General features: G+C 38.2%; 1 protein-coding gene across 6 annotated transcripts; it reads right to left on the reverse strand.

Annotated features, from left to right (window-relative positions):
* Positions 1 to 2049: 2049 nt before the first annotated feature.
* Positions 2050 to 19843, reverse strand: LOC110803805 (protein argonaute 16). Of its 6 annotated transcripts, none has more exons than XM_056837396.1 (24): positions 19634 to 19842; positions 17458 to 17671; positions 17165 to 17370; positions 16891 to 17085; positions 16556 to 16692; positions 16363 to 16460; positions 16182 to 16279; positions 15930 to 16098; positions 15678 to 15794; positions 15494 to 15601; positions 15326 to 15388; positions 15102 to 15215; positions 14851 to 15016; positions 14629 to 14741; positions 14418 to 14552; positions 14115 to 14245; positions 13896 to 13961; positions 13397 to 13460; positions 4119 to 4193; positions 3612 to 3723; positions 3425 to 3498; positions 2772 to 2866; positions 2655 to 2686; positions 2050 to 2545 (listed from the first exon to the last, which is right to left on the reverse strand). In XM_056837396.1, the coding sequence occupies exons 2-24, from the start codon at positions 17668 to 17670 to the stop codon at positions 2370 to 2372; spliced, it is 2757 nt and encodes a 918-aa protein (XP_056693374.1). In that variant the 5' UTR covers position 17671; positions 19634 to 19842; the 3' UTR covers positions 2050 to 2369. The 6 variants fall into 6 exon arrangements, with proteins under 6 accessions (XP_056693374.1, XP_056693373.1, XP_056693375.1 ...); XM_056837395.1 differs by having other exon boundaries at positions 17458 to 17688; XM_056837397.1 differs by having other exon boundaries at positions 17458 to 17747.
* Between the last annotated feature and the right edge of the window lie 1451 nt (positions 19844 to 21294).

Raw genomic sequence — 21294 nt, forward strand, 5'->3', positions numbered from 1 at the left:
TACCTCAAGCCTTACATACTCCAATGAGTTCTTTCTTGGAGCGCTTATCTAAGCGGGATAAAATATGGGTGCTCAAGATGTCAAGATTTTGGCCCAACTTTGCAGCCGGCGGATGTCACGTGACCCAGGATTATTTATTTAAAAAAAAAAAAAAATTTACGTTTTTTATTACCTCATTAATACTAAGTAGGGTATAAATAATTCTTTGTACATTAACTACCACAAACACGTTGGTGCTCTAGTGGTAATTGAGGATGTAGGATAGCTATATCCAGCGGGAGTTCCCAGAGGTATATAGTTCGACTCTAGGTTGGCGTTTTTTTATCAAATTTTTTCTATTCTCTATTTGCAGTTTCTCTATAAATAACTAAAATCACAATAAATTTATAATGTATTCCATAGTTAACATTTTGATTTTTTTTCTCTTATTTATTGATAATTGAATCAATTTTTTTTATTGTTCCATTGTTGAGTGTATCTTATATTTGTATAATTAGCTTGGGAAATGTTATCGATTCTTAGTTGGCATCATTTTATTATTTTATCTTGTTTTCTTTTTTTTTTATTCTCTATTTGTAGTTTCTTTAAATATCTAAAATCACTATAAATTTATAATGTACTCCATAGTTAACATTTTGATTTTTTCTTCTTCTTATTTGTTGATAATTGAATCAATTTTTTTTATTGTTCCATTGTTAAGTGTATCTTATATTTGTATAATTAGCTTGGGAAATGTTTGAGAACCTAAGTTTCTGATTTTTTTTAATAAATATTTGGTTAATTTTGAAGAACAATTGTAATAATATTTACTTGTACTATGGATACTTACTTTAGGGATGAAACTTTTATAAATTATAAATTTTTTATTCATGCGTTATTTAATAATTGATATATGACAACTTTTGTGTAAGACCGTCTTAACTGAAAGACCGATAAATTTTTTATTCATGCGTTAGTTAATAATTGATATATGACAACTTTTGTGTAAGACCGTCTTAACTGAAAGACCGCTTTGTTTGCTTAACTAATTAGTTCTAATGCTTAACTAATTAGTTCTAGTGCTTAACTAATTGATTTTAGTGCTTAACTAATTGGTTTCGGTGCTTAATTAATTGATTCCATTGCTTAACTTATATAACACCACAACGGTCTTTCGTGTAAGACCGCCTTATATAAAAGTTTGTAATTGGTAAGACGTTTGTACGCGATGGTGACCCAGCATCCGTAAAATCCTGGATCCGCCACTAAATTGCAGCCTTGGAGAGCATGTCGTGATCGTCCGTCAGTTAAACCACCGGTTTTTCCACAAAAAATTTACAAAAGGTTGTTGATATGGCTAGTTGATAGTCTAGCACAAACTTTCCTTCATATCCCTTTGGGATATCCATGGACATATGGTGGTTTATGCATACACCGAGAACTTTAGCATTTCCTCTGATCTCTGTGAATCTTTGATCAATGAGAGGATCGAGGATGAATACGATCCGGTAGGCACCGGATCATCAAAATTTGGCCCTTCAAAGGCTGGGCAATGGATCATAATAAATGCATGCCCCATTTGGATGTATGAGATTACGCATTTCATTTTACAACTTTTACTACTTGCTTGGTTCAATTTGGTAATTTCCTAGGATTACTCGATCACGACAACGAGACCTCCAATCATAAGAAGTCAGTTGTTCCTAAGGTCATACCTCTAGCCACCTCGACCACCCAACAAGATAAGGTGCTAGTGCTCGTTTGATGTTAGTATCAACAACGAATATCAATATACAAATTCGACAATTAATTTCTGTAATACGCAAGAAGTACTCCGTAAAAGTTTAAAAGTGTGCACCCTGTAATAAGTCCAGTATGATTTATCATAGTTGTTGCAAGTCAATGGACGTGGTTTTAGTCATCTCAAGAAGAAAATAAGAGACAAAGCATTAGACTAATCATGTTCTTTCTTTTTTGAGGGAAGAGTTTAACACAAGGACTACTAAGGTTGTAGAATGTTGCATTATGTATCTCAAAGAAATGAGACACCACACAGCAGAGGGAGGGAAGTTACAGAGAAAATGGCTGTTCTTTTCTAACTTCTGTAACTTATCACGTATAGTGACATAATCATTAGTTCGCGCAAGTTCAAAGGAAAAAGTTTAGCCACAACAGCTGATCCAAAAATTTCCTAGTAACTTGAAACCTGACGGAGAAAATATTTCCTAACCCATTTGTACAAGATAGCCGAATATTAACCTGCAAAATTTACACGACCATAGCAGCACTTCACTCAGATCAGAGTCTCAGGGCACCTGTGCACGAGCATATATACACAACAGATATACACATGTTGTCTGCCTCTTAAATTAAAGGAAAAGTATGACCAGTTAGCAAAAAAACATGGTTTTCCTGACGTTCTTATGCAAACTGGGCAGCTCCGGGACAGGGATACTTCCTGTGGTCGTGAAGCCGTTGTTCTCACCACAGTTCTCGGGAAGCTCCTCGTGTTTGACAAACTGTCCTACTTGTCTGGCAGCATGATGGGCATAAGAGATAGGTGCAACTGCACAAAAGAATGACCAAAATAAAGCATTAGCCTATTTCGCAAAACATCTCATGATTTCATGTCTGCAGACAGATACTGATGCACACACAAATAAACATTAACTCACCTACAGAGGTAGCATGAGTGCTCCTTTGATACCTGAATGAGGACAAAACTTCAATTTAGAAGAAGCAAACTGAGGTGGAAAGTTTATCACTAAATCAAACAGTATTAGTTAACTCACACATAGGATAAAGCGTGAATGAAATTTTGAAGCTCGTCTGGTGAGAAGCCGATCTCATCAAGCAATACATGATAGTGCACGGGCCGCAGTGTACCCTTTACGGAAACAACAGAAGAAACAACATTCAGTTTAACATATTAAGGAAAGAAAAAACAAAGTGGCACACTCAGAGACCTACTAAGTACTAACAGTCCAACACACGCATTTTGCCAGTTTCAAGCGAGAGAAAAGTACTTTCCATGTTTGCTCACATGTTTGCAACATTAAGTCCCAAATAACTTTTTGAATATGCAGTAAATAACTTGGAAACCCTACCAAAATCCAGGACTAAATCTATAGCATTCCCTCCTAAAATGAGTTTCCACTTCAAAATACCCAAGTAAACAAGTAACCGTTATGATCATCTCATCATTTAACAGAGCTAAATTTCTCTCATAATTGTGAAAAAATGGGAGGGTCCTGAGTAAGATGCTAAGAGAACTTGCCTATTGTCTCTTACTCTCCTATATCCACTACACACAGAAACGCGTGTCCCCAACACCCACCTGCCACCCCACCCCCCCACCCGGCCACCCCCAATCTTCAGTATGTTTATTTGATGGGAATGGCACCCGTTGAACAACACCAGAGGAAAAGGAAAGATAATAACTTACAATCATCCCCCCATGAGCACACATGTAGAAATCATAGTTCCTTGGATGCACAACTTCAGTGTCCACAACTGTCCCTGTAGAGGGAGAAGAGTAATAGAAGAGTGTGATGATAGTAGCACAGTATAACAAATCAGTTACAATTGCACAAGGCACAATCAAAGAACAAAAATGTCAAAACACATCAGACCAGGTGGAACATTGCCATCAGCCCCCACTTTGAATAGTCTAGTGTGGTGTCTCTTTTGTGCAACAATTACTGTGAATTTCGGAATGTCTTCCTCTCCAAGACCCAGGTAAGCCTGAAGTAATTAAAAACACAACAAAGACATTAGAAATACAACATACGGAGGTACAAGTATTCAACAAAAATAATTGTTACAATTGACTTCCTGCTTCTTAAACATGAAATCAAATTTTATCTTTCTGAATCTTTGCAGATCGTCTGGAGGGAAGGTAGAACTCAATGTTAGTCTCTTTTTTTGTCCTTGAAAAAAAAAATACTCTATCTGTGTAATGGAGTTAACAATCTCAGGAATACCAGTAAATGAGAATTAAACGTAAAGAGTTCTGCTTTTTAAGAAAACAATTTCCAGCAATAGGGCACCACTACTAAGGGGCCATTCTGCTATACCCCAACATAACCCACAGCTAGGCCAGACTTATGCAAGAAGAAAGAAGAGGATGCCCACGCAACAGAACAAAGGGGAAGCAGAAGCAGAACCAAACACCACAGCAGAGTGAGGGAACGCACCAAGTAGTGGAAGCAGCCCTGCAAGTAAATTAAGTCAGTTTGTCTCAAGGAAGCTGCAATTTTGTCTTATCTACTTTTCCTTTATTGTTTTTGTTTTCTTGCTAGCAGCTCTGTTATTAAAAGGAGGGAGAAGAGAACTTTAGAAATCATCTTGTGAATTATTCAGTAGAAAGGTGGGAGAGTAGAGAACCTCTCAAATGTTCTCAGAGTTGTAATTTGTAAACTTACACTCTATCTATCAATCAAAGTCACAATCTTTCTCCTACATTTGTGCCTTGTTTTGCTGTGATTTGTGAGACAGGTGCAGCAGCAATCTTGAGTGTATTGCGGTTGGTATCAGAGCAGATAAGAACCAGGGAAAGAGAGAAAGAATTCCAGAATGGTGTCTTCCCACACACAGAGGCTAGATGGATTGGAGGGGAGAATGGAAAACCTCGAAGGGACAATTCAACAGGTCCTGGCAGAGGGCATGGCAGCCTTCCAGAAAACCTTGGCAGAGAAATTCATGGAGAAAAGCGAGGAGGATACAAGGAAGAACCAGGAGACTATGGAGGCAGCGGCAGTTCGACTTGGAGGATTGATCGATTGCGAGAAGACCAAGGTATGCAAATAGCTTTGATGAAAAAGGACCAAGAGAGATGGAGGAGTTCATGATAGGGTTCAAGGAAACACCAACTTTCCAGCAAGACTTTGTGGACATTGATGAAGAAATGGATTCAGCATCAAAAAAAAGGAGAACAGGAAAATGAAGCTGGCCAGATTTTTGAGGAAGGAAAAGGTGGTGGTGGAGGGAATTGGAAGTACCGGAAAATAGAGATGTCTTTGTTCAAGGGGGGTGACCCAGATGGGTGGATATTGCGTAGTGAGAAATACTTCATGGTTTGTCATCTCACAGAGGAGGAGAAGGTAGATGCAGCGGTCGTGGCTATGGGAGGGAGACGCGCTAAAGTGGTATCAATGGGAAAACGAAAGAACTCCAGTCCACTGATGGCCAGACTTGAAGACCAGATATTGCATCAATTCAAGCCGTTGAACGTGGGTTCTCTCCATGAACAGTGGTTGTAATCGACTATCGAAGGCGATTCAAAGATGGCAGCTCCTTTAAGTGACATACCTGCTAATGGGGCAGTATATTAATGGGATGAAGGAGGAAGTGAAAGCAGAGTACGGCTACTCAATCCCTTTAACACTGGAACAGACCATGGAAGTGGCGACACGGGTCCAAGAAAGGAATAAGGTATATGGAGTCAGTTCAGGCTGGGAGGAATTGGCCAGACTCGACCCTGTTCATTCTCGATATACAGTCACGAGTCTATGGGTTCATAGCCATCTGATTCGGGTATGGACTCAACATAATAAACAAAGTCAGGAGGAGGTATGGGCCACTTTTCCCTTACTAATCAGCCCAATTCCCAAACACCCAACAAGGCTGGACCCATATCCAACACAGGATCCCAAGCTTCAGTGAACTTCAATCGTTTGGGGGATTTCGCCGTTGAATCGAGAAGGAGCTCCAAGAGAAAAAGTCAAAAGGTATATGCTTCAAATGTGACGACAGATGGGAAATCGGCCGTCATTGTCGGCAAAGAGAGCTGAGTGCGCTCTTAATTGATGAAGAAGCAGAATGGGAGAGCGAGACCCAAGAGGAAGAACACCGGTCAGAGGTGACCGAAAAATTCGCAAATGAGGTAGCCTTGAATTCAGTTGTTGGTTTATCTAATCCAAAACTACAAAGTTATTAGGGATAATAGGTGGCCAGGAGGTGGTGGTGATGATTGACCCCGAGCCACGCATAATTTCATTTCTTTGAAGACGGTGGCCGAATTGGATTCCGGTATCTGGGTCAGGGGGATTTGGGGCCTCTCTTGGCAACGGCGAAAGTGAAATCAATACAGGCAGCGGAGTTTGTGAAGGAGTGGTTCTTTCAATCAGCGACGAGGTTGTAACCAGAGAGGATTCCCTTGAACTTGGGAAATTCTGATGTGATATTGGGGATTGAGTGGCACGAGAAACTAGGGACGGTGAAAAATAACTGAAAGTCTCAAACCATGAGCTATCAATTGGACGGTCGGACCGTCAAACCTGAAGGGTGACCCATCGTTGGCAAGAACCGAATATCTCTGAAGGCCATGATGCGTACCTTGCGCAAGGAAGGGGGTGGGGTGTTGGTAGAGTTGAGCAGCCTATTGCAGCTTATTCTAGAAGAGTTGCAGGGGTAAATCAATCACTATAAGTCAGTATTTGAGATGTGAGTATTTGAGATGTGAGATGCCACCGGTGAGGAGTAGGGAGTAATCCGGTCGGGGTAAGACCCTACCGTTACCCTTAATTTCAGAAGGATGAGATTGAAAAACTCTATCAAGGAGATGTTTCTGGCCGGAATCATCAAGCCTTCAACTAGCCCCTTTTCTAGACCGGTGCTACTACTTAAGAAGAAAGATGGATTGTAGGGATTTTATGTGGATTACCGGGCACTTAATAGAGAGATTATACCCGATAAATACCCCATTCCGATCATCGATGAGCTACTTGACGAGTTACATGGGGCTGCAACTAAACTCGACTTTGAAATCAGGTTATCATCAAATTCGGGTGAGGACCGAGGATACTCCAAAACCCACATTCCGAACCCATGAAGGACGCCATGAAATTATGGTCATGCCCTTCGGGTTGACGAATGCGCCTGCAACTTTTTAAGCACTAATGAATGAGGTATTCCAACCGTTTCTTCGTAAATTTATGTTGGTATATTCTGACGATATTTTTTTAAGCACTAATGAATGAGGTATTCCAACCGTTTCTTCGTAAATTTATGTTGGTATTTTTTGACGATATTTTGGTACACAGTAACAATATGGCAAGAACATTTGCGTGGAGGAATGTATTGTTTGCCAACATAAAAAAAATGCGAGTTTGGTCTTATCAATAGCCTATTTGGGTCATGTAGTATCTGGAGAAGGCGGAGAAGGCGAAGAAGGCGTGTCAGTTGATATGGAGAAGAGAAGATACAGGATATGGTAGAGTAGGTCAGACCAGTGTGTAATAAAGCGCGTTAAAGCTCTGAAGCGCAAAGCTATTGGGCAAAGCGCTTAATTAGGTATGAGCGAAGCCCTTGTGATTACGCGCGCTTCGAGCGTATGAAGCGTATGAAGCGTTTGGCGGTTCATTGAAATTCTTTTATTTTTTTATTACTTTACGTTGAAAGCTTTTTTTATATGTCATTATTGTGTTTTGGTCTACTCCCTATTAATTCTTAACAATAGAAAGTAGGCCAAGAGTCCAAAAGAAAAGGAAAAAGAAGAAAAAAAGAAGACATTAGTCATAGCAGTCGGGCCCTAGCTTCTGGATAAACACTATGTTATATGCTTTATTTTTGTTAAAACAAAGAGTAATAATTTTTTGGAAGCATGATGTTTATATATATTTGTGGTTATTTTGTAAAAAAAAATTAATTCTTAAAAAGTGCGCTTCACTTCGATGAAGCGCGCGCCTTGCGGTTAAGCTCTAGGACTCATATAGCTTTAGTGCGGTTTGCGCTTTTTTATACAATGGGTAAGACGGAAGAATTTGACAGAGTTACGAGGTTTCCTAAGTTTAACCGAATATTATCGAAAATTTGTGTTTAATTATGCACAGGTTACCCAACTTTTGACACAGCAGTTAAAGAAATACACTTTTGGATGGATGGAAAAAGCCAAAGAAATTGAAGCAAGCAATGTGTGCCGCTCCCATTTTAGCAATGACGAATTCAACAAGATATTTGTAGTGGAGACAGACGCCACAGGCTTCGGGGGTTAAGGGTCCTGCTAATGCATGAAGGGAGACCGATCGCCTTCTATAGTCGAATTTTGGGCCCAAAGGGCGCAATCCAAATCAGTATACGAGAAAGAACTTATGATTGTATGTCTTTCTATCCTAAAATGGAAACACTATCTTTTGGGGAGGCATTTCATAGGTCAAGTCTGATCAGTAGAGCCTTCGTTTCATAACTTAACAATCTGAAATTTGGGACGATTATCAAAAATGGTGAGTAAATTGATGGGTTTCGACTTTAAGGTGCAATACAAACCGGGTACCTCCAACCGGTGTCTTATGGTATGGTGAGGTAGAACTCGAGGGACTATTGTCTTTGAGGGGAGTGAGATGGGAGCAATTAGATAAGGAAGTGGATGGTGATGTTGCAATACAGGATATCAAGAAGGCACTACTGGCCGGAGAAAAGAGAAGCGGGTTTGAGTTGATTGAAGGCCGAGTGCTTTACAAAGGCGGAGTATTAATCCTAAAAACGTCCACCATAATTCCCACCTTGCTACGAGAATACCACGATACTGCTAGTAGTGGGTATGGAGGGGATGTGAAGAAGTATCTCTTGTTGGCCCAAGAGTGGTTCTGACCCGAGGTGAGGAAGAAAGTGTTCGGACATGTTAAGAATTGTGAAGTTTGTCAAAGAAACAAATGTTTTGTATGGATTTTGTAGAGGTACTTCCTTTTTCACGGGGTGGTGGACTCAATACTAGTGGTCGTGGACCGGCTGTCGAAATATGCACACTTTGTGGGTTGAAACACTCCATTTACAGTAGTAATCGGGCTGGATCGTTCACCAAGGAAGTTTTACGTTTACATGGGTTCCCAACTTCCCATCCTCGATTGTTTCGGATCGTGATCGGGTTTTTCGGAGTATTTTCTGGAAGGAATTGTTCCGTTTGCAAGGCATCACCCTCAAGCGAATCACGACATATCACCCTCAAACTGATGGTCAAACTGAGGTAGTGAACAAAAGGATGGAATCCTATTTGAGGTGTTTTACATCGACTCAACCACGAGCATGGGCCAAATGGCTGGCGCGGGCCAAATACTCATATAATTCAACTCCTCATGCTCAACTAAAATGAGCCCCTTCAATGTCGTTTATGACATGGACCCCCACCTATAAATAAGTACAATCGCGGAGACACAACAGTGGGCAGTGTGGAGGAGAGTTTGCATGAAAAGGATGAGTTGCATTTTAATCTAATGAAAGCACAACACATCAGGAGGGGACATAGAAGGGATGTGGAGCTGAAAGAAGGTGAGATGGTCTATCTAAAACTCCAACCTTATCGTCAGAAATCCTTGGCCAAACAACCGTTTGAGAAACTAGCAGCAAGGTTTTATGGTCCTTTTCAGATCATCCAAAAGGTGGGCAAGGTAGCGTATAAGCTTCAGCTACCTCGGGAATGTAAGTTGCATCCGGCATGGAATAAAAACTCGGTCGAGTTAACTCGGATCGCCCGAGTTAACTCGGATCCTCGGATTTTCAAGTTGCCGGTCCGATATTAGCCGATTTATCACGTTGTTTCCAAATAAGGCGATATTTCGCCCGATACGACCGTTCCGTACTAAAATCGCCGAAGTTACCTTAGCTTTCCGGGGAGATCTCCATGAAAGTCAACATAAAGAGAAAATTGAGATCGAAAATAAATAAATAAATGGAAGCAATAAGGTTGAAATTGTAATTTATTGGTTGCAAGATGAGATTCGCATGCATTAATGGAGGCAACGAGGAGGAGATCAGGAGAGAGGGAGAGAAGATGAAGAATAGCAGCGCCATTACAACAACAACAACAACAAAGCCTTGGTCCCAAAATGATTTGGGGTCGGCTAACATGAATCGTCGTAGAATATCGTCATTGTCACCAATCAAACAAAAAAGGAGCAAGAAGTAATAAGAAAAACAAGGAAGAGAAAGTGGAATTAATGAAAGTAAGAAAGGGAAAAAATGTATATATATTATAGAAGAAATATTGTAAGAGATAATAAAAAATAAGTAAAGTTTAAAATAAATGAATAAGTAAAATAAGTATATTTCAAAATAGCATGTAAATTAAAAAAAATAAAAAGAATTCTAAAAAAAAATTTAAAAAAAAGTTAAAAGAAAAATTTAAAAAAAAATAGAAAGAAACAAAAACATGAAAGCTGTATAAATCAACCAAAGAATAGCAGCGCCATTGTTAAGTGGAAATTGCAGTAAGGGGAGGCGAGGAGGATAGAGGGAGAAAGATGATGAATACACAGATTAAACCTAAGTTGTTGATGCTACCAAAGCACTCAAGTGATTCACCTTTTTTTTTAATTAAAAATACAACTATAAGTACCTTACCCCACAATTAATTAATAGAATTGAATAGTGGAATCTTTTTCAAAGTTTTCTTCCATAATCACGTGAGGTGCCAAAGTTGTTTGGAAAATACATTCACCTTTTCTTTATATTAAACTTTAATTCATGAAAATAAATTCAGCTTACAACTCCAGTACTTCGTATATATTTTTATTGGGCAACCAAAGAGAATAACTTGTTTAGACACCCAAAAAATCATGAATTTTAAGTAAAAATCTTATTTAATATAATTTTTTTTATTTATCTCTATTAATTACCTAAAAAATCATAAAATCAAATTCCTTCTGCGACAACCGCAACGCTGTCCGCGACCAACGCATCAGTTCCTTTACCGAGATACCGCGGCGTTCCCGCGACCGCGACCGAGTTTTCAATCTATGGCATCCGTTATTTCACATCCCCCAATTCAAGAAAGCTTTCGGGTCTAACATGTGGACATTCCCACCCAACTTACCTCTGATCTGTAGCTAGGAGAACCAGAAGAGCTACGTTGAGTGCAAAAAGTCCTTAAGCATGGAGAGGCAGTGACAGGAGTTCTTGTGAAGTAGAAGGGCTTGACTGAATTTGAGGCCACATGGGTGGATGCTAACATGATCAATTTGCGCTTCCCTGACTTCACCTTGAGGACAAGGTGAGTTGTTTAGGAGGGAGTATTGTTATACCCTAACATAACCCACTCCTATTCCAGACTTATGCAAGAACAAAGAAGAGGATGCCCATGCAACAGGACAAAGGGCAGAAGCAGCAGAGTGAGGGAACGTACCAAGTAGTGGAAGCATCCCTACAAGTACATTGAGTTAGTTTGTTTCGAGGAAGCTGCAATTTTGTCTTATCTACTTTTCCTTTATTGTTTATGTTTTCTTGCTAGCAGTTCTGTGATTAAAAGGAGGGAGAGGAGAACTTAGAAATCATCTTGGGAATTATTCAGTAGAAAGGTGGGAGAGTAGAGAATGTTCTCAGAGTTATAATTTGTAAACTTACACTCTATCGATCAATCAAAGTCACAATCTTTCTCCTACATGTGTGTTGTGTTTTGCTGTGATTTGTGAGATAGGAGCAGGAGGTGCAACAATCTTGATTGTATTGCACATTCAGTTCATTTATTTTATGTTTGGTTGAAGTGAAGAATGTACTTCTATTCTCTTATATAAGTATTACGTTTGGTTTCTAATTAAAGAAACAATCCATACCTTGAATTTTTTTTCTTGGTTCTCAACACATGCCTTCTTCAGAAGAACAAAAAAAAACCTCCTCCCATCACCATCGCCGCCTACCATCATTACCTGTACCACTACCACTATTTTCTCCAATTAGGCTATTGTCATCAATGCCTTCTTTAACCAATGATTCCAATAACTAGTTCACCACCCCTCTCTCCTTTACACATTTCACAATGTTACCATCAAGCACCACCATCCTATGTCTCACCACCACCACCACAATAAAAGCATGGGTTATATCATACTCCATGACAGTTCTATCAGTTCGGCCATGCCAAGGTATAATCAAGACCGATCTCGTCATCACTGTGATGTGTGGCTATGAAGGTCACTGGTTTTCATCCTTCTCCTCTCCAGTAAAATTTGTTGTGGTTGTAGCCACCAACCTATCTTGTCTTTCTTTTCCCCGTCGGATTCATTGGAGTCATTTGCATTAGAATTGGCAGTGGTTGTAGGTGGCATCAATGGACATTGATGGATCGGCTATTGCCTCAGACGGCAGTTTTGGGTTGTTGATACAGTGATTCTATGTTAACTCGCCTAGGAGGGGGCCGAGGGGCGGGTATGGGTATGGATCCGAGTGTCCAGTGCGGCAATCCTAAAAAATCTGGACACTGGGAGTCTTTCTGAGATTGGAGGCGAGATTGGAGGCTACCGGGACACAGCAATTTTGGGTTATTAAAATACATAATTTTAATTTAAACTGTTTTTAATTTTAAATTAATGCAAATAGTATGAAAAATAATAATTTGTAATTTGTTGCAAGTTACTTGTTCTATTTGTTAGGTACTATAATAAACAGAAACCAAAACTTACAAAAAAGAGACTAGACATAAGCCCAAGTAATTAAAAAGAACAACTACTCTGGCCTAAACCCAAACCCCAATTTTGTTTTAAATGACCATGTTAAGCCCTAACCCTAAAAGCATAGTAACAGTTTCTCAACCGCACTAAAGAGAGAGGCGAGAGAAAAAGAGCTACAAAGAAAAAAAAAGTTGGAGAAAGATCGACAAGCCAGAATATCAACCATCTCCTTCTCTCCCATTCAACCAATGCCATTGATAACTCCTGAGGCGCGATCTCTCTTTCTCCCCCTTTCCTCCCTCCCTACCTCAGTTTTTAGTTATCTCTTCCTCAAGCAGCCGTGTCTGAGTGGAAAATGGAGTAAAGACCCGGATTTTACAAATGTGTCGGGTCGTACCAGCACGGGTATATGGGTAATTTTGTCGAGTCCGGGTAACAGAGCAGTGATTGACCGTTAGGTCGATGAAAGAAGGTGAATTTAGGTTGATCATTGATGGGATGGCACCGTGGCAATTTTGGATTGGCGGACAGGAAGGAGTGTTGATTCTCCATGGAAGAATAGTTGGGGAGGGCCGCTAGATGTGGTATTAAAGGCTGAAATAATTTAGAAGTACCTACTATGAAACTCTAGATCCTTATAGTCATGAAAAAAGGTTCCGAACAAACATAGGCCAAAACTTGCAACCATTTACTCTTTGAATGTGTTCTCTTAAAACGTATGGGAAACTTTTACATGAGCTGGTAGCAGAAAATGTTCAATGGACAACAGGGATTTTGAAAGGTCTCAGACTAACAGAGCTCGAGTGTAACTATGATGTAATAAAGAGAGAAAAGCACATAAATAAACAATTGTTAGATGTTCTTTAACAAAACTTAGGAGTGCGATTTTCCCGTACATAAAAATTCAGGGTCAGAGAGAGCTAATGATTAGTTCACATGATTATCTCGTGAAATTGAAAAGTGTGAAACAACAAAGTAACTCATGAGTTCTACTATAACATATAAAAACAAACAGCGCTGCAATTATAAAGTCAAGGAACCTGTTTTATCTGCTCCAGCTCAACATCGAGGACCTGGCTGAACTGTGAATTACTTACTCCGTCCCTGCAGAAGGCATGGAAGTAAATAGAAAAGAACTACATACTTAATAAACTTAAACGCCATCAGAATATGAAAAAAAAAAAAAAAAAAAAAAAAAAAAAGGAACAGTTAATGGTCCTCAATTTAACTAATAGGAACTCCAAGTGAAACAACAGATAGAAAAGGACCATGGTGAACAAGCTTTTGCAGAGAAGTGCAGGAATTAGATAAGCATCTTACAAAATTTTCATGGTACTAAGAACGTTTTCCCCAAATAATTCAATTTTAGCAGACTTTGCAGATGGAAGAGATGTATTATGTTGTCTGTATTTATTTGGTCAAAAGCAGATAACAAATAAGTATCTCCTGAGGAAACATATTCAACACCAGATCCTTCTCCAAGGGTAACTGAAGCAGCAATAAAAGAACAAAAGGAATTTACATCAACATTACCACTACCTGAAAACAATGATCTGTTTGGGTTTTTGGCCGTCACTTGTTTTATAGAAGTCCTTTAGCAGCTTCCTGTAACACAATGGGTAAAATCTTCAGCAATGCAACATAAACATCATCTGAAACTGATACTTGACTATGATTCTTCGGATAATACCCTTAAGAACCAAAAATCCTCATGAAACACTGCCTGTTAAAAACAAAACTAAACTGTAACAATTTTACCTCATGATACCAGTATCCTTTCCATTTTCTTGTGGTTTGAACAACGAATCTATTATCTCAGTTCTTGGAGACTGAGCCCTTACAACTGCTCTGTACCTTGATATTAGGGGCCAAGACATGGAACCAACAACCTACCATTGGCCAAAAAGTGGGTAAAGAGGTTCAAAATTACTATCATGGTTTGAATGATTTCATGAGTGGTACAAATAATTTTCCGACAAGAAACACTGAAGCAGATATGGCCACAGGGAAAGAGTAACACGAAAGATCAATTTTTTTGATTCAGGCCAATAGATTACATACCGCGGCGATTGAAGGATCTGAACCACCAGGCGAACCATGAGAGACATCCATCCCCAAAATCATAGTTGGAATATCTTTTACGTGGGGAACATAACTAGGCTCCTCTATTGCCAATAAAGAATTTATACCACCCAGCTACAAAATAACATGGAGCACAAATGAGATTTATACATGCAAAAAAAAGTTGGCCCACACTTCATGTCAGACTCACCTTAGAATTAATTTTTAGAAGTACATTTGTGAGGTACCGTTCAGTTATTTTCACAGGGCAAACACATTGTGTTACAAGCCCAAAGGTACTCAAACTTCTCATTTTCCAAGGTCCTACATAGAACAGAGAGTGTAAAGGAATTAAATTACTAACCAGGTCATGCATGAAGAAGTGTTTTAAATGATAATTCCAGAGGAATAAGCTAAAGAAAATCCGACATACCATATAAATTAGAAGTTTTACGTTCTGGCAATACACACAAAATGAATTCTGGTTGATCTGGGAGCTTATCTTGTAATTTCTCAAACATTGCATCAACTCTTGCCAAAGGACTGGCTTTCCTCATCTGCTGATTCTCTTCAACTAACGCATATGGTCGCTCAATATCCTTACATGTTTTTATAATCAGGAAAGACAGCAAAATACCAAATTTTCAAAACCAGAAATTTGATAACATTTCGATATTAACCTACCATGCCTTTGCTCCGTCCACAGTTAATGAGTTCACGAGAAAGATAGCTTGTATCACAATTAGAAGAAAAGTTGACGATAGCCCAGCACTTAATATTAACAGGCATCATGAATTGCTGAAAAAGGCCAACTCACCACATTAGCTATCAACCTTCCTCAACTAGAAATACTCTAACCTAGCATTAAGAAAGATAACACAAACACGCATAAATTATCGAGGCTCTACTTTATTCTTAAAGGTCCATCGGCCATCTTCAGGCATGCAATCTTGACTTCTGCCAAACTTTAGCTGCACAATAAACAGAAACCTGGTGATTTTTTTTTTGTCTCCGGTGACATTTAGAGATTTTAAGGAGTTTATGAGCCCTTCAGCAAAGAAACATGCACTAACTACCTTTGGTGGTTCAAGGACACGGCCAGCAATCTGCATAAACTGCTTCTCAACAGAAATGCCACAAGCTACCAGCAACGGGTCACTTTCATACTGGTTGTTCTTCACAGCCTGCCAATCCAAGTGAAAATCAGTTACAAACAAGAAAATATTGGATGTTACCTCGGTCACGCTAGAAGAAACTTACATCAGTCAGAGCTTTCATTCGATCATGGGGCTTTAGCTTGGTTCTTTCTAATAAAGTTATTTTCTGGGTTGGAGACAGTTGTTTTCTATAGCGTTGAAGTGAGATCAGTGAGCAGATCTGGAGTGTTTAAAAGAAAGAGAAAGCAGAATAAAATAATTAGCTGATCGGTTTTGTATTTCCATTCAGACTTTAGAACATTACTATAGGTAAGTGTAAGGGTAAAGGAAAAACACCAGTTACTATTTGACACACCTCAATTGGTAGATAAATGGGTTTATTTGGCTTGCCAACATCAAGGCAAGGCATGTATTTCGAGTAAGTTAACACCACACCACGATGCTTCAGGAAGTATTCAAACACAGTAGTCTCCCAAAATTGCTCTTCGTTGGAATCTTTATCCTCTTCCATTTTGAGCGGAAAACTTACAAAAAGATAAAGAAATTCTAGAAGTCAAAATACAGGTAAAATACATTGGATATGTTTTACTATCAAATATGTGTATACCTTTGCTGGTAACATGGCTTATCACTCAACCCAATAATCTTGTATACCCTGTTAGTATGGCTTGTCTTGATTCTCAAGTTCTTCAACATTCTTTTCGCCTGCAAAGACCCATAGTATCAAAATGCTACAACCACAAAATTAACAGTGACGTGTTTCATCAAAGAATGACACGCCATGTTACCTTAACCCAGTCAATATAGCGAGGCTCCAACACATTTTGGTTAGCCAGCAGAAAATCAAGCACAGGTCCTGGTTTCAGAATTAAGGTCATAGCAACATCTGCATAGAAGGTTATGACAAGGTATGTTACAATCGCAGATGCATAATTGCTGAAATATAAGAGTTCAAGTGACAATAGACAAAATTTTCAGTACCCAAATTGAGTGACAATCCTGCGCTTGTCATGTGAAAACTAGAATCTAATCCACGCAAACCAATTAAACCTTTATCAACCTCAAAGCAGTTTCTGGAGTCATCCTGGAAGAATGATTGTCTAACAGAAAGGAATCCCCTGCATACAGTACCAAAGTCTTTTTTAAAATGAACTGAAGCTAACTGAACAATGCCAAAACGAATACACACAGTCTCAGTCTCAGTCTCAGTCACACACACATGTAGATAGATAGATAGATAGATAGATAGATAGATAGATAGATAGATAGATAGATAGATAGAGAGAGAGAGAGAGAGAGAGAGAGAGAGAGAGTACTTCTTGATAGCCTGCTGCCTCAAAATGGTATTGAGTACCCTTAATGCATCCCGGGTATCACATGTGTTATGTCCTTCAGATGTGAGAGCAACTGGTTGCACAGGAATTTCGTGACAATAGTTGAACTCTACTTTAAAAAGCTTTGGTGCCAAAGAATGTTTAGATTTCTTTGTAGGTTCACTAGAGTTATCAGCACTGCAATTAAGAATTTATTAATATAAGGGTCATTTCACCAAACCATACTTTAAAGTGAGAGAAAGGAAACAAGATTTACCTCAGTCCAATTGACTCTTCAAGTATTAGAGTAAAGTCAGAAATTTTCTGTGACAAAGGACCAACGGTATACACATTCTCGTTTCCATCAAATGCAAAAAGTTTTACTTTCAATTCATGCGAGTGTTTCTTGAAGAGCTCATCAATGATCTTTACCCGAAACGACTTGCTTTCAATTGGTCTACAGTCTTCAGAAGTTATCTTAGCCTGCAAAGACAACTTAAGACTATAAATTTTCCACAATAATAGAAGTTTGTGATGGCACAAAAGACTGCCAGAGTCCTAGCAGCATACCGTATACTGATAAAATGTCACATCTGGAGACTCAAAAGAAACCTTCAAATGGTTCACAAGCACAGATATGCACCGGCCAGTGCTTCCAAAACCCGGTCTGCACATAATGTCGGACTCTGGAGGGTCCACCCCATCAAGGCTTGCGATGGGAGGAAGAGCTGAAGGAGATGAAGGTTGCAACTGATCTGGCTCCAAAATTTGTCCCTGTGTCATACTAGAACCAATTGCCACCTATTTCAGCACCAAACACCGCTAGTAAAACGGACGGAAAAGATAAAGCTGGCGAAAATCTAGTATAATGATATCATTCAAAAAAAAAAGTTAATTTCAGAGGCTGCAAGATTATTTTTTTAAGTTTTCACTTGAAAGCTTTTAAGAACAGCAAGTAAATATCCTCAAATTTATGCCGGTTAAACTGTCATGAAATATTTATGACGACTTCAGAGGGTAAGAAGCTTTTTACAATGTAGTGTTCACCGTTCAAGAAAAGGCATGATTACAATTTTCAGCAGTAATGTATTGTTCTTTATAGTTAAAACAGATAAAAAGGAACACACTTATGAAGTTCTGCTTATTTCTTTCTGATTATTCAAATACCCCTTTTTGTTAGCACAGAAGTGCATATTTAACCAGACATTTTAAAAAAACAAAACACACAGATATCTTTTATTTTTCTTTGCTATTACAAGAATATCACGACAAAAGATTTAAGATTAAAATCTCAACTGCACATTCCAGCCATATGAAGGTTTTGTTTTTACCCCTGCAATGTGCTTTGGTAGTTATATTGGAATTTATCTAAAATTATTGACGCATAAAGACCGCAATAAAGAGACCTTCCAATGTAGTTAGCTGAGCAGCAACGCAAACATTATGATAAATTTCAAATAAGAGACCACCAACTACAGAACTGCTTCTGCGGCTAGTTGACATATGACACTCTGAAGAGAAAAACATACTCCATATGTAGCTATGGTGGCTTCTTAATTTATTGTAATCCACCTAAAGTCTAAAATTTAAAATAATATCTTAAAACAAATAGTACAACATAAGATATTCTTGATATTACAACTAAATCCTGGGAGGAAGTCTTTGTCACAAGTGAGTACCAATACAGAATCTGGAGTAGCAATACAAATTACTCCCTCCGTCCCGGAATACTTGACCTGTTTTCCTTATCGGGCCATCCCTTAATACTTGACCTGTTTCTAAAAATGGAAATATTCTAACAATATTATATTATTTCTCACTCCACCCCTATTAACCCACCTACCCCTACTCTATACAAAAAATAATTAAAAATTCAACCCCCACTCTCCCCCAACCCCACCTCTTAACCCACCTCCCACTAACTACATTAAAATAATACCCCACTATCAACTACTACCTATTAAATTAAATAAGTCAATTCAAGTTCCTTAAACTCTGTGCCGGTCAAAGCGGGTCGAGTATTCCGGGACGGATGGAGTATGTGAATATCAATAACACAATAGTACTAGTGTTGGTGGTACTTCTAAGCAATTTTGCATTTTGGTACTGACATATTATGTGTTGGTACTCAAGATGGTTGTATTTGGATCACTTGTGTCCATATGGACACAAGCCATTTGAGGTTTAGGAACCCTCAAATCCTGGACGCAAAAGTTAAGCTCCTCTAAAACAAAGATGGAAGTTTTAAAAACAAACCATTTCCAACATGTCTAGTATGGTGCAGTAAGCACCTTGTTCGTTCTACTACCGGCATTGCAATTTGAGAAATGCATTTTATGTTCCTAAAAAAGAAATTGAAGGGGAAGAAAAAGCAGTGATCTTGCGCGGTGGAGTGACTCCAGAATTCCTCAAATTGGAGGGAGGAGGAATATAAGGTACCTTAAAATTGCATGCAGATTAAAACAAGTAAATTTAACAAAAACAACACCAAAATAAAGGCCAACAACTACATTTAACCTTTTGAAACCATCATATCAAGAAAAATCCATCATCCCCACATGAGAATAAACACTGATTGGATCTTCAAATGCATGTAAAATCAACAGAAATTTCAAAGAAAAATCGATACAAAATAGAAAAACGGAGAAAGTAGATGAGGAGAAGAAGCTATACACTGTGAATTTTGCAATAATTAGTAAAATAAGTTGAACATGCAAGATGATTGAACAGCAAGAAATTATTATACCTGGAGAAGGCAGAAGAATAGCGAAGACGATGGGTTTTTCTAGGGTTTAGAGCGAAATGGAAATGGAAATAGTTTTTGGGGGAAAGTTCAAAATTGAAGACAGAAATGGAATGGAAATGAAAATAGAGCGAAGGCTTTGTCGCTCACTCCTCAGTCCTCACTCCCCCAGTCCTCCTCACTCCTATTGTGCTGAGTACTCTGTAGTACAGAGTCCTAGTCTATTACTGCTCTTTGTTTTATTTTTATTTTTTGTTTTTTGTTTAACAGTAATTACCAACAGGCAAAATATACTACGGAGTATATAACACACATTACTGTTACTGGCTATTTCGTGGGACACACAAAAGACTTGACTAATACAAGACTCAGCACGACTACCACAAGACTCGACACCATTAATACAAGACTCTACACAGTTAGCTTGATACAAAGGGGCTCGATACTATTGTATAAAGGACGCATGTAGAGACTCCTTCCATGGACGTTGCATACACCAGGAGGTGAAGCAACAATCTTTCTCTTCTTTTCAACTTTGTGTTAAAATATTAATCTATAAAAATCTATATCTAGAATGTACTATATAAGAATCTAGTAGTAAAGTGAAATCTAGCTATGAAATGAGGTAGAAAATTCTAGAGAATAGAGATGATCTATATTGTACAACTATAAATAGAGCTGTGTTGTATAGTGATGGGTGGCATGAAATGAGAAATGAAATACAAACATTAATTTTATCTCATGATCACCCTTGCTCTCCATATTAAAACATAAGCACTAAATACCCCACCAAGTCTTCCGTACCCAAATTTCTACATTTGGTATCCGAACCAAAACTCCTAAAGCCTTCACTACTTTAGCCAAAACATATTCAACCCCAATACAAAACAAATTACAATGGCTAACAAACCAACATTTCCAGTCTAAAAACCAACAATTTCGATTCCAGCTTTTGGGAGAAAATTATGATTTTTGAAAAAAAAAATGAAGACATTTCCTATAATCTCATGGGTTGTGGAGTTAGCCGATAATGGACATACAGAATATGAAGATGAAATTATCCAAACCTAAGCACAAAATAAGCAACTCGATGGTGAAAGGAGGAAGGATGCTAAGGTATTATACCAAGGAGACGTGGGAGATCCTAGACCAAAAATCTCAAGGAGATAGCAAGGTGAAAAGTATTAAAAAAATGAAAGAAGGTGAATTTATTAAAGATTATTTTTCAAAAGTTATTGAAATTGTAAATCAAATGAAATCCTGACATAATATATTATTGGAGGAAAGATGAATCAATATTATTTTGTCCTTTACCATTTGATTTTATTTTTATTATTATTATAACTTTTTCATTAATTTGATGAATGGACTTCTAATGTTGGGCGGATGTTAATTAAAATAATAAATAATGATAAATAGACTAACATTAGATGTTCATTTATCAAAATTGTATTCAATTTAAACTTTGACTAACTCAATTATACTAAGGTCTTTTCAGGTTATCCATTTTCCTGTTCTCGGGTCACTCTTTTATGACAAAAAATAGCACTTGATCATTCGGATTTGGTTAACTTTGTTAGATCGATCTACATACAAGTATACAATTATAATCCTTAACTTTGTATTGTAATATGCAAATTTAGTTCATTTGAATATTTATTTCA

Source organism: Spinacia oleracea, chromosome 2 (genome assembly GCF_020520425.1).
Source record: "Spinacia oleracea cultivar Varoflay chromosome 2, BTI_SOV_V1, whole genome shotgun sequence".
Classification (NCBI taxonomy): Eukaryota; Viridiplantae; Streptophyta; class Magnoliopsida; order Caryophyllales; family Amaranthaceae; genus Spinacia; species Spinacia oleracea.

Bases quoted from the DNA above. Each gene is read 5' to 3' on its own strand.
- LOC110803805 (XM_056837396.1), bottom strand. From the start codon at position 17,670: ATGACACAGGGACAAATTTTGGAGCCAGATCAGTTGCAACCTTCATCT. The intron at 15,216-15,325 runs GTAGAGCCTCGA...GGCCTTTTTCAG, and splicing joins GATGGACCTTTAAGAATAAA to CAATTCATGATGCCTGTTAA. The intron at 14,246-14,417 runs GTATGTAATCTA...GGCCAATGGTAG, and splicing joins CAGATCCTTCAATCGCCGCG to GTTGTTGGTTCCATGTCTTG.